Genomic DNA, 24123 nt, shown 5'->3' with positions numbered 1-24123 from the left:
ATTGCTTTCTGTAGTCATGCAGAGAGACAGGGTAGGGTGGGTGTTTCGGGTTTTTTGGGTCTTTTACAAAGAAAATTGCCAGGCATACAAAACAAACCTTGGCTCCTTTAATCACCCAACATTATTTTTTGCTTTCATCTCACTTCCTGTAACAATGGTTCTCCCTGCCAAACAGTGTTCTCATTACAGTTGTGTAATCCCATTTTTTAAAGGTATGCCCTTGGTGACATCTGTGCAATCTGAGCTCAGGTTGCATAAGTAACCAACTGTCTCTCTTAAGTGGATGCTAATAAACAAGTCTGCACAAGTAACTATAATCCAGTTTGTTTGTGCTCTCCCTCACTTATTTAGCTGAGCTAGTCAGTGTGCAAAATATTCAGGCATGAATCATCACAAAAATTAACTGGCTTTCCTTTCAAATCCTACAGAAATGTTGAACAAGACTGTCCTGTCACTCTTCAGAATTAAATCATGCCTGGAAGTAGAATTGTCCAGTATATACGGAGAGTGACATTGCTTGCTTTTATAGTGCTTTTACATTTGCTCAGCCTAGAAACAGTTGAAGACACATTCTTTCACTTGCATCATCTGTTTACTCTGTTTCAATTGGTTTGACCTTTGCTAATACAATTCAAGAAGTCTCACAGAGTTGCACAGGTGTAATTTAGGATGTCCCTTAGCAATCCTGATTATTTGCAAGATAATCTTAATAATTCCTGAAAAGTCCAAACAAAACCTCAGAAATTGCAAATAATCTTTTCTTGTTCATTAATCAAATACAGAATTCTACAACAATAAAGTTTATTTTAGATCAAAACTGCACATTACATACAGAAACGTAAATATTTCCTTTTTACTGCTAGCTCACAAAGGTTGAGCTGCCATAATCCCCAGAAGATTCAACGTGAAGTACACAGAGAGAAATTTGCTACAAAAATCTAAGTAATCAAGTATGTTCAAGCTCTAAAATGCATTGTACATTTAAAGGAATACTATCAATTTAATTTAGTTTAATTAATTTGTTTTAAGTATTTTCAAATTATATATTCACTTTTTTTACTTTGGCCAGTTTGAATGTTACAACCAGACATCTGGAGTCTCCTGGTAGCTTCATTCTCTAGTTGAAGAGAAGATCTGCATATTGTAATAAGAAAGATTAAAGAGGGATATGCTGTATTAAAATCCTATATAAAGTAAATTATTAAATTAAAAACAAATTTCATCAGGTTAAACTTTACAGGCAAGTAGAACATGGTTTAAACTGTGTTTATTTTAAATTAATTATTATGAACATTTCTGTGAACTTTTCACATTTTTCTTCTTCCTTATTGATACCTAGTGTTTGAATTCCATTAGCACTGCATTTCTCTAAAATGTTCAGAATAGAAACTCACCTTTAAAAAAAAAAACACACAAAAAAACCCAACAAACACTTGTACAGCATGACAGACCTAAAATTTCAAGCATTTGAGGTATTATCTGCTCTAACGTGACCTGGTAAAGCTGGTTTTGCCCTAGATCTCAGGTGCATGTACCTTATAGAAAAATATTACTTAATTCCCAGCCTTCTGATTTTCAATTCAGCAAATAGTATTATTAAACCCAATCTGCTTAATTGGAATGGGCTGTTTCTCTCAGGAGTCCTGAGCATCCATAGCTGCCATTGACTGAAGAGGGAGTGACTGCTCAGGTGCTGTAAAATAACTGGACCAGAAGTGATGGTGATTAAGCCTACAAAGAAGGTACAAGGGTACCTTGTACCACAGACTGGCTTCTGTGAACAATATACAGATTGGACAATCTAGAAAGTATAGTTCAGAGCCTGACATTTAGAATTTAACTTTCCTTATGCTTCTCCACTTTAACAGTACTTGTATAAAGGAAAAATCCACCTTCACCTTCAAATGATGATGCAAATTAATGTCCAACATATACCAACAGAGAAGTGCACTGAAGCTGCGAGCCATAGCATAGTCTCAATACTGATGGAAAAGAAGCACCTCTCTCTGTCTGGATTTCAGTTATTCCATTTGGTTATTTTTAAAATATATTAGACAGAAAGTCAACTTTGTTGCTGGAGAAAATGAATGAAGACTCAGTGAAAGCTATTTTTGCTATATGAAGACTTTGGGAGCATTTTAATTTTTATCATATTTTCTAAAGAAGATAAAAAAATCATAGTAGATATGTCTTAGTTATTAAGAATTTCTTAACCTCTGCATTCCTAGTGGGAACACTGTAGTAAGTGAAGATAGTTTGGGTTGTAGGGACATCAGACATAGAAAATTTGTGATAAATCTCCATTATATTTTAGTATGTTATAAAAATCTAAATATTAAAAAGACATATTTAAACTTTACATTCTAATGACATTTCTACATTAAAAAAATATAACAGGAGTCAGAAAAGTGACAAGGAAAAAAGTGAGTACATACTAAAAGATTCACATTTACTCACAGTTAACACAGACACTGCCTGTTAGTTTTGCAAACTCAACAAAACTGTGTAAGAGTGAGGTGATTTCCTCTATGTGGCTTGTATGTCATCAGTAAAATCAACTAACATTTACAAAATCCTTCTTGGGGATATATAGCACATAAAGAATAGATCATGGCTTCAGACTGAGTTTTCCAGAAGGATCTTAGCATAGGAATTTATCAATATTTCTATATTTATAGAACAGAACATAAAGACATTCAGAATTACATCTGTCATGTCTGGAAGGATGATGATACTTGGATCTCTAGTTGTTTTTACAATGGAATAATAAAGAAAAGTCCTATAAGAAAATTAAATATATTGCTATGTCTTACATAAACACTTTCAAAGTAAAACTTTAATTTTTAAAATAATTTTTTCCAGAATATAGTTTCACTTTTTCTTTACAAATAAAAAGAATTCTCACAAACTCCTTAACAAACCTTGTTAAGATATTTCTCACAAACTCCTTAACAAACCTTATTAAGATATTTCATAATTTATCTACATCCACCTGGGATTGATTGAAATAACGCATCTTCCTCTTAATTCTTACTAACAAGCTGATATTGGGACACTGTTCAGAGCACTCCAGTGCTTAAAATTTTGCTATATTAACAAGAATACTAATCCATAGCAATTAAAAAAAAAATCTTCCTATAAACACACTCTAAAACATAAACCACATTATTCTAGTGCTTATTTCTGAAAGACTTTTAAAAAAGGCAAACACAAAACCAAACCAACCAACCAACCAGAAAATTACTAAAACAGTGAAAATAAAAATCTAGAAAGTGGGGAGCATTCTGTTTTCAAGTGTTTAGTCAATTACCTAACCTGTGTTAAAACAGAAGTTTTCTACAAAAGATTGCATTTACCTGGATGTCTAGATTTTGGGAAAAACATTGGAATACAAATTTTTCAGTTAGCTCTTCCGAAAACTATTCAACAGTCAGTTTAACCTTTTCCCTGCTGAGAATGCAATGGATCTGAACCAAAACAACTCATGCAATTCTGCTGCTGGATAGCACCAATCCCCACCAAAATGCATATGTATAGACATAATTCCTACTGTGCCCTACAGATTTTTGCAGTGCTAAAGTAAATGAGGTAAAGGTAAAAACTAAATCTTACTGATTCTGCAGCTACCTCGCAATACCAGAAATTTTCTAGTCTACATTAACCCCTACAAGAACAGCTGAGAAATGTGCATATCCCCACACCAAGCAGCCAGAGATTTTGAATGCTTGTTTTATCTCCACTACATGGTAAACATTATCTGTATGCAAAAACCTTACATAGAAAGCCTGATAATAGTACTCCAATGAATTCTACGAAAGATTTAAATAAAGAATTTCCTGATTATGTTCAGCATACAATCTGCATGCATTCTGCTTTATAACTATTTCAAATATTTTCTTTAAAGTATTAAATTGTTTCCCTTCATTTAAAGTTAAGTCATGCAACCCTTTGCTTATTGCTTTGAATGTGACTGAAAAGCAACATTACTTTGAATAATGACAAGTACTTCAACAGAACTGGTACTAGGTAATTTTAGAGATCTTTTGACTGTGCCACGGAATTACTGCTTCATTTGCTCTATTTACTTTTCCCGTAACTAAAAATATATTCTACTAGTCCAGTAATTTACTTTTAAACTGCCCAGTCTCTGTTTATCTAACTTTTATACTTAACTTAGGATGTAAACTATCTGTAGTTCCCCAGACCTTATATTTTGTAGATACATTCTGGGTTCTTATAATTTCAGAGTTAAAAAACTGGTGCAGAGAAGATCACATACAAAAGATCATCCAAGGAAGGCAATGCATCTTTTTTGCTTCTTTTCCTCTTGAAATTTTAAAAAACATATAAATGCTGGAATTGAAAACATTAATATACGTGTCTGTGTATCTGATGACAGAAATGTACCTTTAGCAGAAATTAAACTCTTAAGAAAAGGTGGGGGAGGACAGGACTAAAAGGGCCTGGCAGAAGCTCCTATAAGCACATCCAATAACTGTTTTGAAAAGCAAAACAAAAAAACAAGGAAAACTTGCTCCCTACATTACAAAAGCAGTTTGCACTTATTTTACAGTATAAGCACACAAAGCTGATTTTCTACTTGTCACAAGTGAGTACTATAACACTCCTTTTTGTGGGGAGGGGGTAACAAGCAATTACTAACAACACTGAGAATCTCCAAAAGAGAGAGAGCTGGGGAAAAAAAGTATGTACAATTGTGCAAAATGAATTGCTGAGTGATGGTATCTGAACTGAGGAGAGATAAACTACTGGAAAGGAAGAGCAAAAAATGTAGAGAGAAATAAGTCAATGGATGTGGTTAGAACTTCTTAAAATGCTCCTAAACCAATCAGTCTCCATTAGTAAACCAATCTACCATTTAAACTAATAGATGGAAGTTATTCTTTCCAAAAAGGGAGGGTGGCAGGGGTGAGAGGGAGAGAGAGAATAGGGAGGATACATAAGGGAAAATACATGGAATGACATTAGGGATTAAGTTACACTATAATCTTACATGTGTGCCATCAGTTTTACATTCTTAACCAGAAGGTGCAATATTCATGGGAAGATTAGAAATGTTAGAGTGGGATAAAACACCCCAAAGATATTCAGAACGGCCCAAATAGCCAACATTGCAGAGAAAACACATTTTTTTTCTCATAGAAGCTGTTACAGTGACAAAATCTCTTTACAACTGTATACAAATTATTGCAGGAAGTTGACATTGTTGAAAGTATTCCATATAACTGACTTACAGATTCATCCTAGATATACTTTTTTAAGTGACGATCACTCTAGAAAAAACTAAGATTTCACCCATGGATTGCCTCAACTGAGCAAAACAGTTTTAGAGAGAGATTTTCAGAGAAAAGGGAAAGGAGAGAGTAAAGCAGCAAGTTCAATTACATATGACAAGGGATCTATACTAACCTACTGTATAAGAAGACAAGAGTGAAGAGAAAAAATATTCAAAGGCAGATCCAGTGATACCTCCTTTATTCATTTACTTATTTTAACCAGAAACTGATTATTAATAGAGCAAGTTTTATAGTAGCTTCACTAATAATTTGATCAAGGAGTATTCATAAATGATTGTATATTTTGTAACTGCAGTCATTTCATAGCAAAAGTTCAAACATAACTTTCATTTTCTGGCTTCTAAATGAAGGTTTATAATGAAACTGCATATAACCTGACTGTTTAGTTACTCATTAATGTGTCTGAACTCAGAATTGCTACTGTGACATCCTGTACCGTTGCCTGTTCTAACTGTGCACTGCTTTTCAGTCAAGTAAACAACTGTTCTTTCAAGTGACTAAAATGCATGTCTGCTCTAAAGGAGACATTTCGCAGAAAAATGTGAAATCTGTGATATTAAAAGACTAATGGTATAAAAATATCAACACTTCATCATAGAAAAATGTACATGTGATTGGAAAAAAAATTGCCTTTCATATACATTAACAGAGAATCATCCCCTGCAGACCTGAGACATCCCACATTTCAGAAGATTCTACGCAAACCCTCTACTCAAGAGTGAACAAAAGACTACTCCCACCAGCTGGGCCAAACCAAAATGACCCAAGCTGTTTTTAATGAAGATTCTCCAAAAAGCCCAGAAAATCAGTCAGTGAGCCCTTCTGAAAGAATAAACATCAAATAAAAATGAAGACTTTAAACTGGTAATTTGTGTTGGTGTTTTCTACAGATGGTCCATGAGAAACTTTCTACTTCATCTCCCTCCAGTGAGATCATCTTAAACTACAGAAATCAATGTGATGTTAAAAATAAGCATGGCAAGGCTATGCTGTATGATGAGCTGAGGAAAGACATTGAGACAGTGTAGGGTTTCTCACATGGAAAATTATAAAATACTGATGAAACACAATCAAGTTGTTTTACATTTACTTTAATAGATTTAATTCATTTGCATGTCCCTTTTTCTTTACTTTATGTACATCCACTTGGACTTATTTTAGTAAGACATTTGAACTCTCTCAAGGACTCTGGTGCATGGTTTTGAGTCTTATCTTGTCATTTTAACAGTGCTTTTTCATTCCCGTGCGATTTCTAACATACAAAACGCCATCTCCTCTAATCATCTCTACACTCCTAGAGACACCCTGCACTTAATGACAGAGGTGTTGAAAAGCAAACTACTACAGATCTGATCCCATAGCAGAATTTCAGCAAGTTTCACGACTGTTAGTTGGGGTTTTTGTGTATAAATTGGAATATATGTAACGGTATAATTATTTCTTTCTTTTCTGTATATTATCCTTAGGGACTGTGACGGTTGCATATATTCCAGTTTTGACAGTACATTAGTCCGGTCGTGTTTGGGCCAGTAGAAGATAAGCCGCAAATGTTTGCATTGGATTTTTACCCATGACCCCTGCCTGGCACCCACCCGCGTAAGCCTTGCGAAGCACCGGTGTGCCGTGTGTGCCCTGTGCCCTGCGGGCAATGGGCACACAGCGGCACCGCCCGCGGTGACACCCACCGGTGGGTCGCGCTGCGGCTCTGCGGCGGCGGCCGCAGCGGCCGCAGCTCCCGGAGCTCCCGCACGGCCGTTCCCTGGGCAAAGCCGCTCGACAGAAAGAAGCCCTGTCTAAAACCGAGAACGAAGCACAAAGTAGAAGGTCTCAGACCTACCTCTCCCCACCACAGCAGTGAGTCAGCCGGCCTGCCCGATGATAAGGGGCGGCCGAAGCGGAGAGCGGGCGCACTACAGGGCACGACCCCCCTCCCCCCCTCCCTCCCCTGCCTGCTGAGCCAAGGAGAAACTAGCCTGAAGCGCCGCCAACACCTCCCCGAACTGAGGGGCCACCTCAGAGCGCAGCCCCACACTCGCGCTGCCCCGCCCACCAGCGCCCTCACGGCCGCCGACGGCTCTGCGCATGTGGCCGCAACGCCCTCTCGCCCCTCCGTCCGCAGCGCCTGCGCGGTCGGCCTGCCGGCCTGTGCGCGGGGCCGGGTAGCGCCCGGGTGCCACTGCTGGCGTGGTCGCGGTGCCTCCCTCACTCCCCTCCCTCCCCTCAGCGCCGGCCCCTTCCTCCTTCCGCAGGGCCCTGCGGGTGGTTTGAAATTCACCGCAGTCTCTCACCCGAGTTCTCGGTGTGGCTGTAAGCGCCAGGCTCTGAAGGGGAGGAGGCAAGAGCGCGGGGCGGGGAAGAGGGGGGCGGCCTGGGGCGGTGCGGCTTGTCTGTGCCAACAGCTCCGGTTCCTGCAGCCCCTCACGGGGAAGGGGCGGGAGGGGGCGGTGGAGGAGGTGAAGCGAGGTAGCAGCTGGAAGGTCCGTGTCTGGCGGGCACCGTGGTCCGGTCTTTGGGCGTGGGGAGTGAGGGAAGGAAGGAGCCTGAGCCGATTCCGGGACCCACGAGCCCCTCGCACCCGTGGAAGCGGTGGAGGGCAGAGTGAAAAATTCCCCCTCCGTACTGAGGCGTCCCGGTGCTGCGGCAGGCTGGCCCGCAGGTAAGGCTTTCTGGGGCCCATGCAAGGATCGGGCGAGGGCTGGGGGCAGGAAGGGTGTCCCAAACACAGAAACCCGAGCGGCGAAGCGGTGTGGGAACCCGGTTCTTCGGGTTCAGAGGAGCGGCTCAGCCGGAACTGCCTGGTCAGACCGGTGAGCTGAAAGGGAAGCGATGGCTTGGGGCGGTGGTGTGCGCCCCTTCCGTATGGTCGCGATCAAACCTGTTGCGGGCGGGCCGGGGGAAGCCGGGCCCGGTCCGAGCCCTTCCTGCGGGAGAGATCCTTCCTCCTGGCCCGCGGGGAGATGCCTTGCGATCCTCGGGGCTGAGTGGAAACGGCAGAATGAGGCAGAGAGGGAGAAAGAAAGAAAGATGTGCTGAAATCCTGCTGTGTGTACTTCGGTGCCTTTCGCAGTTCCTCGGAGCACGTTACCACCGCTTCGCTGTTCCCAGAGCAGTAGGGCGTTCCCCCGCTGCGGCGGGCTGCGGTAGGAGTCAGGCTTGCTAATGCTTAGGCATTTGGGATTTATTTATTTCGGAGGACGTTTCTTTATTCTTAGTATACCTTGTTGCTATAATTGTAAAGAGGCTGTTGATGATGATAAGAGAGATGAGCACATTCGTGACTTTGGAAGGAGCCCGAAAACAGCTCTGAACTGTGTTCTGCTCTATGTGTTTTAAGTGATTACCGGCTTGAATCCTAGCGTGAGGCTTTGAAGGGCAGTGTCATGTATTTCACTGATAATAAAGACATTTTGTAGATGAAGCGGTACTGCGTTGAATTTGTATGATCTACTCAGTCGTCACTCATTTTAGAGAGACATACATTTTTGGCTTGAAATGAAGATGATCTAGGATCATTTTTATCCCTTTAAAGGATCGATGTTAGCATCCAATATTTATGGAGATGTGTGTGGGGGGCCTTATTACAAATTTCTTGTAAGATTAAATCAGTGCTTAAACTTTAAACATTCATTTGTCTTGATTGTAAAGCGAGGTAATTAAATATATTGAGGCCCAGAAATAGTTATCTTCTTAATATACATCTGCTTCCTTGGTTAATATAATTGCTTAGTGACGATGTAAGAATAGATGAAAGGTGCTTTAGCAGTATGAAATTGTTTGACGTACATGACATGCTTTTACTGTTGTTTCCTGTTACTTAGGTTTGGAGATGTTTACCTTGTTGTGAAGTCAGTTTTACCTGAACTGAATTCTTGGCTGTAACTGAGAACTTGTGAATAGAAGACAGTTGTGTGCAATGTGTCAGGTGTAAGTTTGTTGCCCTAAACATCAGTACTGCTTGTGAACTGACACCAAAGGATTTGGGGTTTATTGTGGGTTTTTTTTCCCAGGGTCTCATTGTCTCAGAAGATGGCATAGTACTTTAACACATGTGAACTTTTAGAAAGTGCTGTTTAGATTTGGCTCCTTGTAGTGGGGATCTGTAGAGCATATTAAGGCCTAGACTTTCACGCAGTGCACAAGCTGTCAGTGCATATATCCAAAAAACCTTGATCGGTATCATATATAATTGAATACCTGTGGTATATAACGTCAGCAGAGGATTAGAAACAAATAACGGATTTGATACTATGTTGCTGTTTTTGTTTATAAAATCCTAATGTGAAGGTGTGTGGTGGTAGTCATGAGTACAGTCCAGTAGCGTTACAGAAAATTATTAGAACTGCTTTCTGAGAAAGTAATCCAATTTTATTATCGTAATATCTGGAAACTAGGTTACATGTAAATGTAGGTAATGGACATTCTGTGATTATTACACATCCTTTAAAAATTTTATGTAAATAAATAGAGTTTATGTAAATAGTGCTTGTCTGCTTGTGAAGATGATAAAGTTCACATTTTCTTGAGTTAGGCTAGCAGAGTTAGACCTGCTTCTAAGGAAGAGGTGAAGGGGTGCCTATCAAAGGGCCAAGTGAGAACAAGTGTTTCTAAGCCTACCAGTCTGCCACCGCAGCAGAGAATTAGTCAGCAGGAATGATGTCAACTGATAAGAGTTTTCTCCAACTGCTGTTTCATCTAAGGGGTATCCAGGACAATCTCTTCCTCTTGCTTCGGTAGCTTTTCTTTGTTGTACTGTAACTGTATCACTAGTAGGAGTGTATTAAATTGGTAATTGCAAAATATTTTAAATAGTTGCAGCTTGTTACAGAATGTGGGTTGTTACCATGGGGCTTTCTATTTGTTTCATTAAAAAATATGGAGCCTCAATATAATAGCAATGTTTTTGTTTGATTTTTAATGAGCAACAACTCATTATTTTGTAAAATGACAGAAAGGATACTCATTTTGAAAATGTTGACAGTGTAAAAATGATGGTTGTTTCATTTTAGAATAAACACTTCTGGAAGAATCTTGTGGTTTATTTTTTATTATGCATTTTCATCATTTTTCGTGGTGCTGATTATAGTATTGTCGTTTCCTTATGTTTTAAAATTGCATTTGAATTCTTAGTTTGTTCCTGTATCTTCAGCATGTATGGTAGCACTGATTCTAGAAAAGTCCAGCTGTGTTACACTGCTTCTCTGAAGCCTACATATGGTTTACATTGTTCCCTGAGACATCCTTTGGTGAGTGACCATTATGAGAGCTTTGCAGATTCTTCATGTCACTGATAATAATATCCTCTACGTAATATTTTATTTTGTGCAGCTGTTGACAACTGACTGGTGGAGAACTCATACTTCATAAAATAAGTGCCACCACTTGAAGCTGCATCACTGCATGATGTTGTCTTGGAATTTTGGTGATTTGCAAAGACTGAGGAAGGTCACCAAAGATAGCTTGGTGGATCTGTAGGTGTCTCATAGTTCTACAGGGCTGTAGGATACCTTGGTACATTTACTGTCTTGCATTGCTTTAAGTTTGCCAGCACTAACCAGGCACAGTTACATTTTATGGATTCATCAGGCACTTGCAGACTCTTGAAAACTGCATAATGGCTTTTTGATTGTCTTAACTGGTGACTTCCTGTTCCTCTATAGCTTCATAACACCAACAAACTGAGGGATTTCAACTGCCTCTAAGGAATTGTAATTCTATTACTAAACACCATGAACTTATAAGAAATTGTATTTCTCAGATTTTAAAATGGCAAATATACTGCATTGAAGGTATATTTTTTTCCTGGAAAAGCTGACACGAGCTTTTCCACTCAGCACAGAAACTTTGTGCCAAGGGTTTCTGAAGTGGGCCATGATTAGAGACAAGCAGTTTCTTTAAAATGGAAACACTCTTCATCAACTGGAATAACTTTGCCTTCAACATAATGGTGAGCACTGTAATCTTTTGGCACATTTTCTCAGTCTTTGCTTTTTCCCTTTAATGTTAGACTCTTTTACTCATAGTAGCAGCTCTCTTTTTTGCAATAGTTTGGTTTCAGTTAATAATATTCTGAATGAAAATTCTTAATGAGTCCTTAAAACTATTGCATTAAACCCCAGTCTATTTCTTTCTCACTCCCTACACACCCCTTTGTTGGGTTCTGGTCACCCTGTGATCATACAGCCCTTTTTCTTTCTCAGATGCTTTTGGACCCATGAGCAGGCATACTAATTGCAAACAGAGTACCCTTGTATAGGGTCTTTCTTCTGAGAAAGACTTGTGTCCATCTTACATAATTTTAACTTATGTAAAGTAATGTATTTTTTTCTATGTCCATTTGCTTTGTCTCCTTTAGAGCTTGCTTTGACAAAGCACTGAAAAATCAATCAAACAAGATTGTGATTTCCAGTATGATTCTTTATGTTCCTTCTTAAATACGAATGCAACTTCTGCTGTTTTGTAGTACTAATACTTTTGGCTTTTTTGTAGCTTTGTGTTGCTAGAGCTGCAGTTTTATGAGACAGTTCTTTAAAATTACTGGGTTGGGTTTTCCACTGTTCTTCTGAGCACATTAACTTTTAGAACTTAGCTTTAATTGCGAGTATGGTAGCTTCCATACCTTCACTCATCAGCAGTATTCATTTCTTGAAGTAAAGAGCAACTGTTCAGTTAACTTAAGAAGTATATGTAGATTCTTTATTTCATCATCGTTGCACAGTACCCCTGCTTCTTAGTGCTTTCTTTTTAGTTAGGTGTTTGACAAAGCTTTTGTTCTGTGTATGTATTGCACAAGTATTTTTTTCAGTATGTTTAATATTTGTGGAACTGACAAAAATCAAAATGAGTTAGTACTGTTTGTGATTTATCAGTAACCTGAGATTGATTTTTCAGGTGAGGAATTGGGTTTTTTTTCCTCATGCTTCTTACATTTATCCTCCTTATGTATTAATGTTTCTAACCTTACTTGTCCAAATAACTTTGATTCAGATTCTGGTTCTAATAGACAGTGGTTGTAGAGAAGGGTTGTTCTTTTCTATTGTTGAATATATAGAGATTGTGTCTACACAGGTGAATTTTAATTATCTTGTAGTCTTGGTTGAAAGAGAAAAGGAAAATTTTGGTCTGTTATTTATAGCCTGTTCACACTGTAGTATCTGGATGCCTTGTATGTATGCAATGCCAAGTATGCTGGCAAACACCCAGGCATTTAGAACAGGTGGTGCCATTGAAGGTGGTGAGTGACAGGCCCTTAGATTATAGTGTAGCTTTTTTTGTAGTGTAGGATGGGTCACACTTTTTTTCTAGGAAGAAAGAAAGAAAGAGAACTCAAAAGATAATAGGAAGACAAGTAGATAGCGAAGACTTTGGGAAGAGTTAAGATTTACGTATGCCTGAAGTGAAGACAAACTAGAGGGAATTTGAGAGATTTCCTCACAGGTATTCTGGTTTGTTTGGAGACTTCAGACACTTCAGTGTTCTGGAATGAAATTCAACAGGATGTCATTTCATCCATTGCGTAATACAGTGTGTAACCCTGCCTATAGTAAGAATTAAGCAAGTAGTAGATGTGACTTGAGAATTCTGAACTGTAAATGCAGCAGATATTATAATGTTCTTTCCTTTTATATTGACTTACCTGAATGATAAAAGATAATAGCAAGCTGTTCTTTGTCTGGTTGTGTTTTGGGGTTCTCTTTAGCTATTTTTTGTGAAAATTCTAATGTTACAGAACGTATTAAATTCTTTATCACATGCAGCAAAATATTTTTTCTTGTAATTAGAAAGTTATGGAAGTGAAGCACTTCAGAAATATTTCCATGAGCATATGAAGTATCTTGTGTTTTCACAAGAAGTAACATCATGATATGTAAGTATTAGACTAATTAGTGTATTAGCAATAGGTTTAGATTTCTGTAGTACTGAACTGTGTCACAAGAAATTAAATACTCTGACATATATCATCGTAATTAAAAGTTACATGTAATGGAAGAAATGGTGTCAAGACCCATGAAGAAATATTAAGCATCTTATTAAAGAAAGTTCATACTGAGGTTAAATTTCAAAGTTGACAGCAATAATAACTATAGAATCATATATTTTCTTTTGGAAGAAATCTCTGGAGGTCTCCCCTTGCCCAAAGTGTGGTCAGTTAGAACTGTTTTTTCAGAGCCTTGTCTAGTTAAGTTTTTACTATCTTCAGGTATGGACTTTTCACAGCCTCCATAAGCCAGTGTTTAGCTGTTCTCTGTTCTTCAACTCCAAGGTTCCCTATTTGTACATGATTGCAACTGGATATATCGACACTAGATTTGCATATTCCTTTGCTATTCTCTAGTGTATGCTGTGCTATGCCCTAATGCCTGTGCCAGTGAGAGCATACCTTACAAGCTCACATTCATGCACTTAAGGTGTGTACTGACCATCTGCTAGCTGGAGAGCAGGAACTTGGATCCTCCAGGAGGGATGCAGTACTGTCTGGCCTGAACAGATAGTATGATATAGTCAGTGGGGTGACTTCTGGCAGCATCAAAACAGTTTTTGACTGATGCTGTTACCTTTCCAAGGTTTCTCACACTGGTACAGACTTTCAATTTTATTTTGATTTTATATATATTTTCAAGAGAACTCCTTTATTTCAAATACTTCTTTCTAATTTCCTACTTACTGTTTAGTATAACTGGTGATCCTCTTGCTCTTCAATGTGACCAGTTTTGGGCCAATACCTTGTCAGACAATTTTGCTTATTTGATTCAAACACACAAAAATTCCCATCTTCGCATTTGTTATTATCCAGACCATTTTGCCGTGGATGGACCTTGCAAGCCTCCAAGCAGTGGTCCTACAGGTTGCTTAGTCTTTCATAGGTTCCCAGTGTAGCCTTTTCAGGGTTACTCCCCCAGGCAGATGGAGCTCGTCAGCCCCGTAAGGCCATCCATCTATGAGAAGGTCACTCTAAACAAACCTACGTCCTGAGGACCTCACTGCCATTGTCCAAGCTCGCTTGGCCCCGGCAGATGAACCTTAGGATTAAAGGGTGGGCTCAGTTCAGCGCATGCTGTGTCTCACCTAAAAAATCCATTGCGCAGGCTTGAAAGGTAAAAGACCTTTCCCAAAATCTTCATTCGCGAAGACTGGCCATACTACACCACTACATACTACATCAGCCTTTGCCTGTTTTGACTTCAGCTGAGCTTTGGCTTTCCAAATTCCTTTCCTAACTCCTCCTTGTAGGCAAAGGCAACATCTCTCTATACCTTCTGGGTAATCTGTCCCTGCTCCCTCTTGTGTTTGGGCTCAGTCAGAGTTCTGTGCTCATTCTAAGTGAGAAGGATGGCAGATGGCTGGCAGGGATGCCACACTTTCCTTCCTCCACAGTGACTGTCACACTTAATCCACAGTGAGACTGGGATGAAGTGTGCTTTGCTTATTTAAAGCATCAGCATCTAATTTTTATGAATTTACTACTCTGTCTATAAATTAGTACTTACTGTTAATCTGAACATAGCTATACTAAAAATAGCTGTATAATTCATTATGTTCCCCAAGTCTGCCAGCTAAGAGCATTTCACTGAATTAATAAACCAAAGTTAGTTGCCTGTTAGAAATGGTATGTTGTTTAAAGGATGTGAACAAATGCAGTTCAAGTCTATGATATGTGCAGTTATTCTGCGGTGTTTGCTTATGTGGTAAATACTTAAGAAATATGGCCCTTAATGTACAAATTAAAATCATTTCATGCTTAGTGACTTTCAGTAGGTAGGTTGGAGTTCTGTTCTTACATGAACTGATCTGTTGTAATACCAATTTTATTATTTTTCTTGTGGCTAATGTGTAACCTTGTCAAAGCCTTCTGTAGTAGGAGGAGTATTATATTGTGTTGGTGTGACTTCTAGTTTGGACCCTATCTGCTTTTAATATCAGAAGTCAGCCAATAAGAGTTTGTGAAAAAAGATGCAGATTTTTTGAGACATTTATTCTGAACATGGACAGCAATCTGTAGCTCTGAGCTTAAACCTTTACCACAGAGATCTACAAACTACTTCTGCATGTATTTATCTAAATTAACCTGAGTACAAAACATGTTTGCTTGTTTTTAAGACTGAAAATACAAAATCTTATCAAATGGATTAACAGTGGCAATAATCATGCTGGGTCTTATCCCAGAGTCTCCCTTTACCCTGATTTTGAGCTCTGCTGTCCTACTTCTAAGACCCCTCCTAATCTCCTAAGAGCAAGGCTGGAATCTTGTATTTCTTCCTGAAAGTGTGCTGGTACCTAATACCAGAATTAAAGCCAAAACAAACAACAATAACAAAGTCGTGTTGTGGAAGAGTAACAAATAAATTGAACCATGAGTCACGGACAAGTGTTAAAAACACTCCCTAGCAGGTGAGTCCTGTATATTGATCTGAATGTCTGTATTTTATCCAAACACTTTGCACTGCTAAATGAATGAGCAGCCTATGAAAGAATGGATGGAATCCAGGGGTGTACTTATGTCCACTCTTCCCCATTAGGAGTGTGTTCCTTACTAGACAATAGAACTGTATCTTCTGTGACCCATTAAGGTACTATAGTTTTATTCCCCTGTTATTTATCTGCAAACACTGCAAGCTCTCCTTGCATAGAAAGAAGTTCTTTTGAACTTGCAGTATTGATCTCAGAATAGCATCTAGAAATTAATAGGATTATTGTATAATTGTTGTATCTGGCCTGTGCAGATACTGGCTTTTAAGGAGGGGAGCATGTAGTTTCACAGTATCACAGAATGGGTAAAGTTGGAAGGGAACACAGAGGGTCATCTGGTCCAACCTCCCTGCTCAAGCAGGGCTGTCCTAAAGCACATTGCACAGGGTTGTGTCCAGACAGTTCTTGAGTGTCTCCACAAGAGAAACTCCACAACCTCTCTGGGCAGTCTGTTCCAGTGCATGGTCACCCACAGAGTAAGGGGTTCCACCTTCCTCATGTTGAGGTGGCACTTCCTGTGTGTCAGTTTCTACCTATTGCCTCTTGTCCTATTGCTCAACACTACTGAGAAGAGCCTGGATCCTTTCTCTTGACACCCTTCCTGATACTTATATATATTGTTGAGGTCCCCTCTGAGTCGTCTCTTCTCAAGGCTGAACAGGCCCAGTTCCCTCAACCTTTCATCATGAGAGATTCTCCACTCCCCTAATCATCTTTGTTGTCCTCTGTTGGACCCTCTCCAGGAGCTCCATGTCTCTCTTGTCCTGAGGAGCCCAGAATTGGACACAGCACTCCAGATGCAGCTTCTCCAGGGCAGAGTAGAGGGTCAGGACCACCTGCCATGACTGCTGGCAATGCTTTTCCTAGTGCACCCCATGATACCATTGGTGTTCTTGGCCACCAGGACAAACTGCTGGCTCATGGACAGCTTGTTGTCCACTGGGACCACGAGGCCCTTTTCCACAGACCTGCTTTCCAGCAGGTTGGCCCCCAGGCCATACTGGTGCATGGGGTAATTCTTCCCCAGGTGCAGGATCAAAAGGTTCCATGCTGCCCATCTCTCCAATTTGTCAATGTCCTTCTGAAGGACAGCACAGCCCTCTGGGGTATTAGCCACTCCTCCCAGCTTTGTGTCAACAAACCTGCTGAGGAGGCATCTGTCCCTTCATCACTGATGAACAGTTAAACAATACTGGGCCCAGTATAGAATCCTGGGGGACACCACTAGTGACAGGCCTCCAACTAGACACTATGCTGCTGATTGTGACCCTCTGGAATCTGCTGTTCTGTCAGTTCTCAGTCTACCTTGCTGTCCACTCATCCAGTCCACACTGCTTGAGTTTGCCTGTGAGGATACTGTGAAAGACAGTGTCAAAAGCCTTGTTAAAATTCAAGGTAGACAATATCTGCTGCTCTCCACTCATCCATCCAGGGTAGTTGTCTCATGGTAGGACACAATCAGTTTCAAGTCTTTGCTGTCTTTTCTCTCAGCAGCAAATATTCTATTTGCCTCATCTGAGCACATGGAGAATAGTAAAATACCTGTAAAATTTGAAGCAGAATAAAAATCTTCTTGCCTGCAAAGAAAAGAGGGGACTAGCAGCACAGAGTTAAAGGGGGACAAAAAAGGCGTAGAAGCTAAAATATATCATTAAAAAAAAAAGTGCTGTGATGCTACTTGGTATCTTTGAGTGCCAGAAAGTACTCCAATGTATTTTGGCTTTGTGATTGCTTCATAAAAATAATAAAGTAAAAACTCTGCTTGTACAAAAACACCTGTCATTTTATTATTTTTTTCCTCCTTCCCCTTTGAATCAACTGTAATCAATTACTAAATCTTTGCTGGTTAGACCCAGTATAAAAGGTAGTTCTTATACCAGTTCAATTTCAAAAGGATAGCCAATAGTAGTTCCCTTCTAGACTTGTTCTATTTGCAGGAAGAAATTTTTGTTCTAAATAAGGTGTTTTCTCAAGCCCTGTGTGGGATACTTGTCTTGTTGATATGAAATAGCTGGACTACCACCAAATTCTAGTCTGACATTGGGAAGGACCTGGATGTCTGGAAGTAGGATTTCTTTAGGATATTTGAACAAAACCTAATAGAGATTTTTTTTTGTGTGTAACATTTTTCTGTTTGTGGCTGTATGGGCTGTTTTGTTTTGTTGGTGACTTTTATATGCTTGCAATTGATAAGCGGTTTCTGGAAGAAAACTAAGAGGGTACTTTTTGTATTCTGGGTTCATGATGCTAGCATGTTTCTCTCTTCATTTCCCAAACTTGGGAAACTTGGTATGCAAGAGAATGGGTTTTTAGCATAAAAATGTCTTTATTTCTACTGTGGTAAAACTTTTACTTTAGAAGACAGCAGTTCTCCTTCAGTTGCAACTGAATGAGAACAGTTGTATTAAAATGTAAATAAGCCCCATCTAACCTGCTTGGATGCTTAAAAAAGGTTGTCAGCTGAATCCGTCTTTGCTGTTTTGGAGAGAACTCTAATGATCATGTAAATTTAATTCTTGAACCCTTTGTTGCTTATAGTTTTTTTCACATCCATAAATTAAAAGGATACTTCTTTTTAGAAGTTATGCAAAGTGATAGACTACAGAGGTCTCCTTATTGAACTAGGAGAGTTGACAGCTGTGCCTGACCTTGAAGCTGTAGTTAAACTGGTGGGTTCTTTTGAGTAGAAAAACGCTATGTGTGCACCTTGTAGGGTGCAGTGGTGTTCTGTAAAGCTGCCACAAGTTACTGTGATAAAGTTTTACCAATATGTGCCAATGGCATGTAGGTTTCTTCAGTATTATGTAGCTAAAGAATTGGAAAACTTATGACATTTTGAATTGTAAATTGTTTTTAATTCCAGATCTGAATGAAAACTGAGCGTTGTCCTGTTTATGTTTTCAAATACAGGTCCAGATAATAAAAATGGGAACTCCTGGATCAGGACGGAAGAGAACTCCAGTGAAGGACAGGTTTTCTGCAGAAGATGAAGCTCTGAGTAACATTGCCAGAGAGGTTTGCTAATTTCAAAGTGTCTTAAATTCAGAAATAGGGATGAAAGCAATCTCATTATCCAGAAAGTTGGTTTTTTTAAGCTGTGCATTAAAAAGTGTAATTAGACAAAAGTATGACAATAATGCACCCTAAGAGTATTTTCAATCAAAAAATCACATTTACTGAAATGTCATCACAGTGAGGTAGTAATTGTACGATTAGTGTAACTTTACAGAACCATACTTAAACTTAGCAGATATTCCTACATGCTTAAAGATAAATGAAAAATGCAGTTGCTATCTCAAGTGTAAAACTAAAAAAAAATTACACATTTATCCTACTACAGTGTGTAGTATTCCTAAGACGGTAAATATACAGTGTGTTAGTGTTGAACGAGTAATAGTCATTATTAAAATATATTTGTAATAGATTCTATTTCAAATGTGACAAGTCATGTTTCTTTCGAAATAAGCCTAATATTACACTATACCAAGAATTTCACCACCTGAAAAATAGATGCCTGTAGATAACCAGTGAAAAGTTCAATTAACAAGAAATTGATACCAAGTGGAATTTTTTCCCTCCGGATATAGGAAAAAGGGAGCTTGGATTTAGTCTTATAGAGATCTGTTTGGACTAGAGCTTTTTTGGGAGGAAATGCTGTGTCTTGGGAACAAAAGCCTTAGTACTGTTTATATACAAGTGGATACAGAACCTTTGAGCTACATTATCTACAAGGCTGCTCACCCTAGTTGACATAAATGAGTGCAAAATGCAGATTCAAATTGCCTTTGTAATGTAAACTGTCTATATATGTGCATGTAAGACAAAACAGGTAGGTAATAAGTCTTTGAAAACAAGGTTTCTTCAGGCATTTCCAAATTTATCCATCATAGACTGTAGGCAAAAGATAAGCTTTGCCAATAAAAAAAATAATTTTCCTGGTAACTTTTTTCAGAAAGTGATGTTTCTATCACTTCTAATGGAGGTCTTGCTCTACAAGCTAAGTTCTGGGGAGGACTCTGAATCATTCATGGTCTCACTCATCAAATTCTGTCTCTTAATTTTTGGGGAAAACAGTTAATGAAAAAGAAGGAATAATTCTTTGAGTATTTGCATGGTTCCAGTACAGTAACATCAACTTGACATTTAGCCTAGAAAAAGAGGTCTCAATAGCAAGATGTAATAAATAATATCTTATTTAAAATTACTGTTGGGCTTTGTTCTCTTACATCACTAAACCCATCAATTAAAATCTGAGCATGAATGTAAATTAAACAAAAAACAAGGGGGGTTCCCCCTTAGTCCTAAATGAAATGAATCCTGGGACTCACAGCTATAAGTGTTATCTCACTAAAATAGTGTGAGTTGCATGTCTGTTCCAGAAATTAGAGGTATATTGTCTTCTCTTCTGTCAAAAATGAACAAGAAAAGGAAAAAAATCTCATAAAGCTTATTCAGTATTTTGAGGTTAATGTAAAACTGCTGAAGATAACCAAAATTTTTATGCTGATCATATCTTTTAAGGGGTAGGTATTTCATATAATCTTTATCTGTTTTTTGTCTAGTAATAATTCTTAAAACCTAGCTGAATTAAATTGGTCTAAATGTTCCTTCTGATTTCTCATTACAATTATTTTTTCTCTGGTACTTTTCTGTATTTCGAGCATCACCTTTCATGGCTTGTTAGGTAGAAGAAAATTCAACATCTTTCAGAATAGAATTGTTTGTTATTACGTAGACATTTTCAAAGCTGTGTATAGCACCATTTCTTCTTTTTTATTGCCATATCCAGGTTTCACTTTAACGATCTTAATTAAAAATTATTATCCAGTTTAAAAGTAGTGTGAAAAGTTCTAGGTCATCATGAATATTGTGTTAACACAGCATATACTACTGTCAGGTTGCTAATCCCTGGATCAGTATAGGAGAAGCTGGCCATCACATCCCTTGTCAAACAGCGGCTGTTGTCATTGAAGTGGTAGCTGTAATTCATAGCATTAGCCACCTTATTCTGAAGAAAACATACTCTAAGGGTACAGGGTGCATTTCTTAATTCATTAACAGGCTTTTCCGCTGTTACATCCTAATTTCTGTCTTTAAATAATATCTGATTTTACTGTGCCATACATATGCCTTATCATTTGAGGCTTGAGTAAGTTTTCAGTTAGTATGCTGACATATGGAATGCCAGTTCTCAGTGCATGAATATATGGAGTAGATATACTTTGTTCTGAGGCCATTATCTCAGCAGCATAACTTGCTTATCTTTTTATTGTCAAAGGGTGTTTTGTTCCTCAACTTCCTCTTCTGAAATTACCTTTTTAGTAGATGTTACTTACTACAGTAGGACTGAGTCCTGTAATCCACATGTTTTCTGTGGAAAGTGTTCTAGGTACCAAGAGAGAGCAAACAGAATATGCGGAAGCAAAAGGCAGCACTCAGGATGATCTGTATGTTGCAACTGCATAGAAATGCTCTGGGATTCAGAGCAGTCACAAAATGGTACTAGGAATTATCAGAATTTGGAATAGTAGCAAAGAACTGTAATGTAGTGTATTGACATTTCAGAGTGGTTTTTCTCCAAAAGTTCAGATTTCAGAGTGTACTAATTTTGTTCTTTGTCACCACATCTAATTTGACAAAATTGCAATCTCTGTGTTCTATGGCATGTGTCAAAAAAACCCCCAATGTGGTATCTTCCGTTTGGTACCAGTAAACATTGCTTTCTAGGAAATATTGTTTAAAGAATTCTATTGTATTGATCCACTAAATTAATTTCCATATAGTCACTTTTCTGCACTGGTTGAATCTGATGTGTCATTTTATATGAAAAATATTTAATGGAAGATGAGCACTATCATAGGATCTGAGAGCCGTGGTCAAACTACTTCCTCTTTGATATTTCTTTTATTTTTTCTGTCTTTCCTCTGCATTAGAAAACTTTTTTCTTCTGTTGGCTGTCCGTTCCCCTCTACTTGTACTTACTTCTGTTATGTAGCGAGCTCTTTTCACAACTTTTCCTTGCTGTGGGAGTTTGCATTGAGACAAGCTCTTTTGCTGTGTCTTTGTGCTAGACACAAATATGCTAAAACATCAATTGGAGTGAATTGATGCCTTATTCCAAGAACTTTTGCATTACTAAACCTCTTTCTTTGGGACCTACTTTTTATGTTGTAGTGTGTGATTCTTCCTGGCATTGAATTCCACTGCTCACTGGAACTGAGGAAGAGTAAAGGTGATGTACATATACAGGGACAGGGATCTATCTATGCATCCTTTTCTGGAAGCAATGCACTCTCCCTATTACTCTGTGTCTGAAGTGAGATTAGTTGCAGTTGATCAGTTTGGCAGTCTTACCTTGATACAATAGACTTTATCATGTTTGTTTCAAAAGCTGTGGGAACAGGTGTAGGTATATTGTCCATGTGTTCCCTGCAAGGAAAAGAAAAGGAACTCTGAGTGTAAATGCATACAGTTACATTAAAGTGGAGTAATGGCACATGTATTCTAATTATAGCAAGATTAATTTGAAGCCAACTGATCTCTTGTAAGAAAAAAGAGGGCCTATCTCCTGAAAATATAGAGAGTTCTTGGTACCATCTTCTGATTCTTTCTCTAGCTGATGTAATGGATTCTGAAACTGTTAGCATTCTCAGATTGACAAAGAATAAAGCCACCTGGCATAGAAGACAGTTTCTTATGTTGTGTGGAAAATTCTACCCTTCCGAAGTACAGATAAGGATTGTCTAGTGTAACTTCAGGCTCCTGGCAACATTATGTTCTTATTTGTTAATCAAAAAGGATTCCTACCTAACTAGATAAATGAAAGCTGAGGTTTGTGTTCTCAAGGTTGTGTTCACAATCTACATTGGATACAGCTGATATGATCTCAAGGTCTGTTTTTCTTTTGGATTTGTTGTGGGGACTTTATGCTCATTAAGTTGTTTTGTGGACAGAATATCTTCAGCTGAGTTGTGCATCACTGCTTCACTTGTCTTTGTAATTTAGACAAGCTGTGTTCATTTGAAATATTTAGCAGTAACCTGTCATCACCAGGCACCTCTTATGATTACCTGAAACTTCTTTCTCCAAGAGCAGCCTTATATGCCAGAACAGTGGTTTCAGTCACTTCTGTGTTCTTACACTGACCGCGGTTCAAGCTCAGATACAATGAATATAGGGAGAAGAGTCTGACTCTTGTCAGCTCACTGTTCTCAACCTGATAAGCAACAGTTTGAAGGCACAACCAGGATTTACCATTTATAGCCTTTTTTTTTTCCCCCCATGCTTCCATCAGTAACCCTTCCATTCTTCAGGGCTGAGTAACAAGATGACAGAGGACTAGAGCTTGTGGATGACAACTGCAACACCATTCACTTGATTTCCGTCTTATAGAACCTTGTTTTTGATTTTAGTGGTTTGTTTTGTTTTGTTTTTTTCAGAAACTGTTCTCATTACTATTTTCACTGTGTAGCAGGAGCCTGGAAGCTCTTAAGAGGTGTTTTCTCATGAGAGAGAAAGATTCATTTGGATTTAAAATTCACTCTGTAGTTGCTCAGACTTGGAGTAGAGTGCAGTTGTTCTTACTTTGGTAAAGATGTCATGTTACTGAATTACCATGGTAGAAAAAGCTAAGAGTTCAATATTTTTAAATGTTGAAGGCTAGATCATGAAGTAAAAAGGGAGTTAACAACATAGTTTTTTTCTTATTGAATCTATTCAAAGCTCAGTACACTTTTTTCTCTGCATATAGCTTCAGCTTCTCTTAAGAAAACAAGCAAAGCCTCAAAGAATCCCACCCTCATAGATATTGCCTTTATAGATGCTAGATGACTTTTTAATTTGTTTTATTAAGGGATCTTTAGTATTAATTCAAAGTTTAGTTTACTTTTGTTTTTAATAGTGGTTAAGGGTATTTTATATGATAGAAGATATTCTAGACATTTTCTAATCTATATATGAATGTGTAAAATAAATGGCAAAAGAATAAGAGACATCAGAAATAAAGAATCTTAAACCTTTAAGTCATGTTAAAGCTTAAGATTTTGTTGTTTATATTCTTTGCTTTGTAGGCAGCTGGAGTAGGGACATCAGAAATAAGTGGAAAAGAGAGATTTCTGCAGAGGCATAAGAAATACTTTGGGCACATAATTGGTGGTGTTGCCTCAGGTCCTTGAGACAGTAAGGAGAGGAGGGTAAAAAGCATGGAAGTGAGAATACAGAAGAAATGAGCAGCAGAAGAGAGGAATGATAAAATGGTTTGGATTGGAAGGGACTTACAGATCTAGTTCCAGCCTCCCTGGCATGGGCATGGACTCTTTCATGTTTGCTTAATAAGAAATGA

General features: G+C 38.4%; 1 protein-coding gene across 11 annotated transcripts in view; it reads left to right on the top strand.

The window, feature by feature from the left end:
• The first annotated feature begins 7151 nt into the window (after positions 1–7151).
• LRRFIP2 (LRR binding FLII interacting protein 2) overlaps positions 7152–24123 on the top strand; it is a 63538-nt gene continuing 46566 nt past the window's right edge. For 6 of the 11 annotated variants that reach the window (XM_027675908.1, XM_027675909.1, XM_027675905.1 and 3 more), the window contains exons 1-2: positions 7438–7974; positions 18693–18797. In XM_027675908.1, coding sequence (XP_027531709.1) covers positions 18708–18797 — 90 coding nt within the window. In that variant the 5' untranslated portion in view covers positions 7438–7974; positions 18693–18707. Of the gene's footprint in view, positions 7173–7433; positions 7975–12734; positions 12753–18692; positions 18798–24123 lie in introns of those variants that run through there. The other 5 variants (XM_027675911.1, XM_027675910.1, XM_027675901.1 and 2 more) reach the window with 4 other exon arrangements.

Source organism: Neopelma chrysocephalum, unplaced genomic scaffold (genome assembly GCF_003984885.1).
Source record: "Neopelma chrysocephalum unplaced genomic scaffold, ASM398488v2 Primary Assembly neopelma1_26, whole genome shotgun sequence".
Lineage (NCBI taxonomy): Eukaryota > Metazoa > Chordata > Aves > Passeriformes > Pipridae > Neopelma > Neopelma chrysocephalum.
The sequence above is the reverse complement of the archived record's forward strand: the minus strand, read 5'-3'. Positions and strand labels throughout refer to the sequence as shown.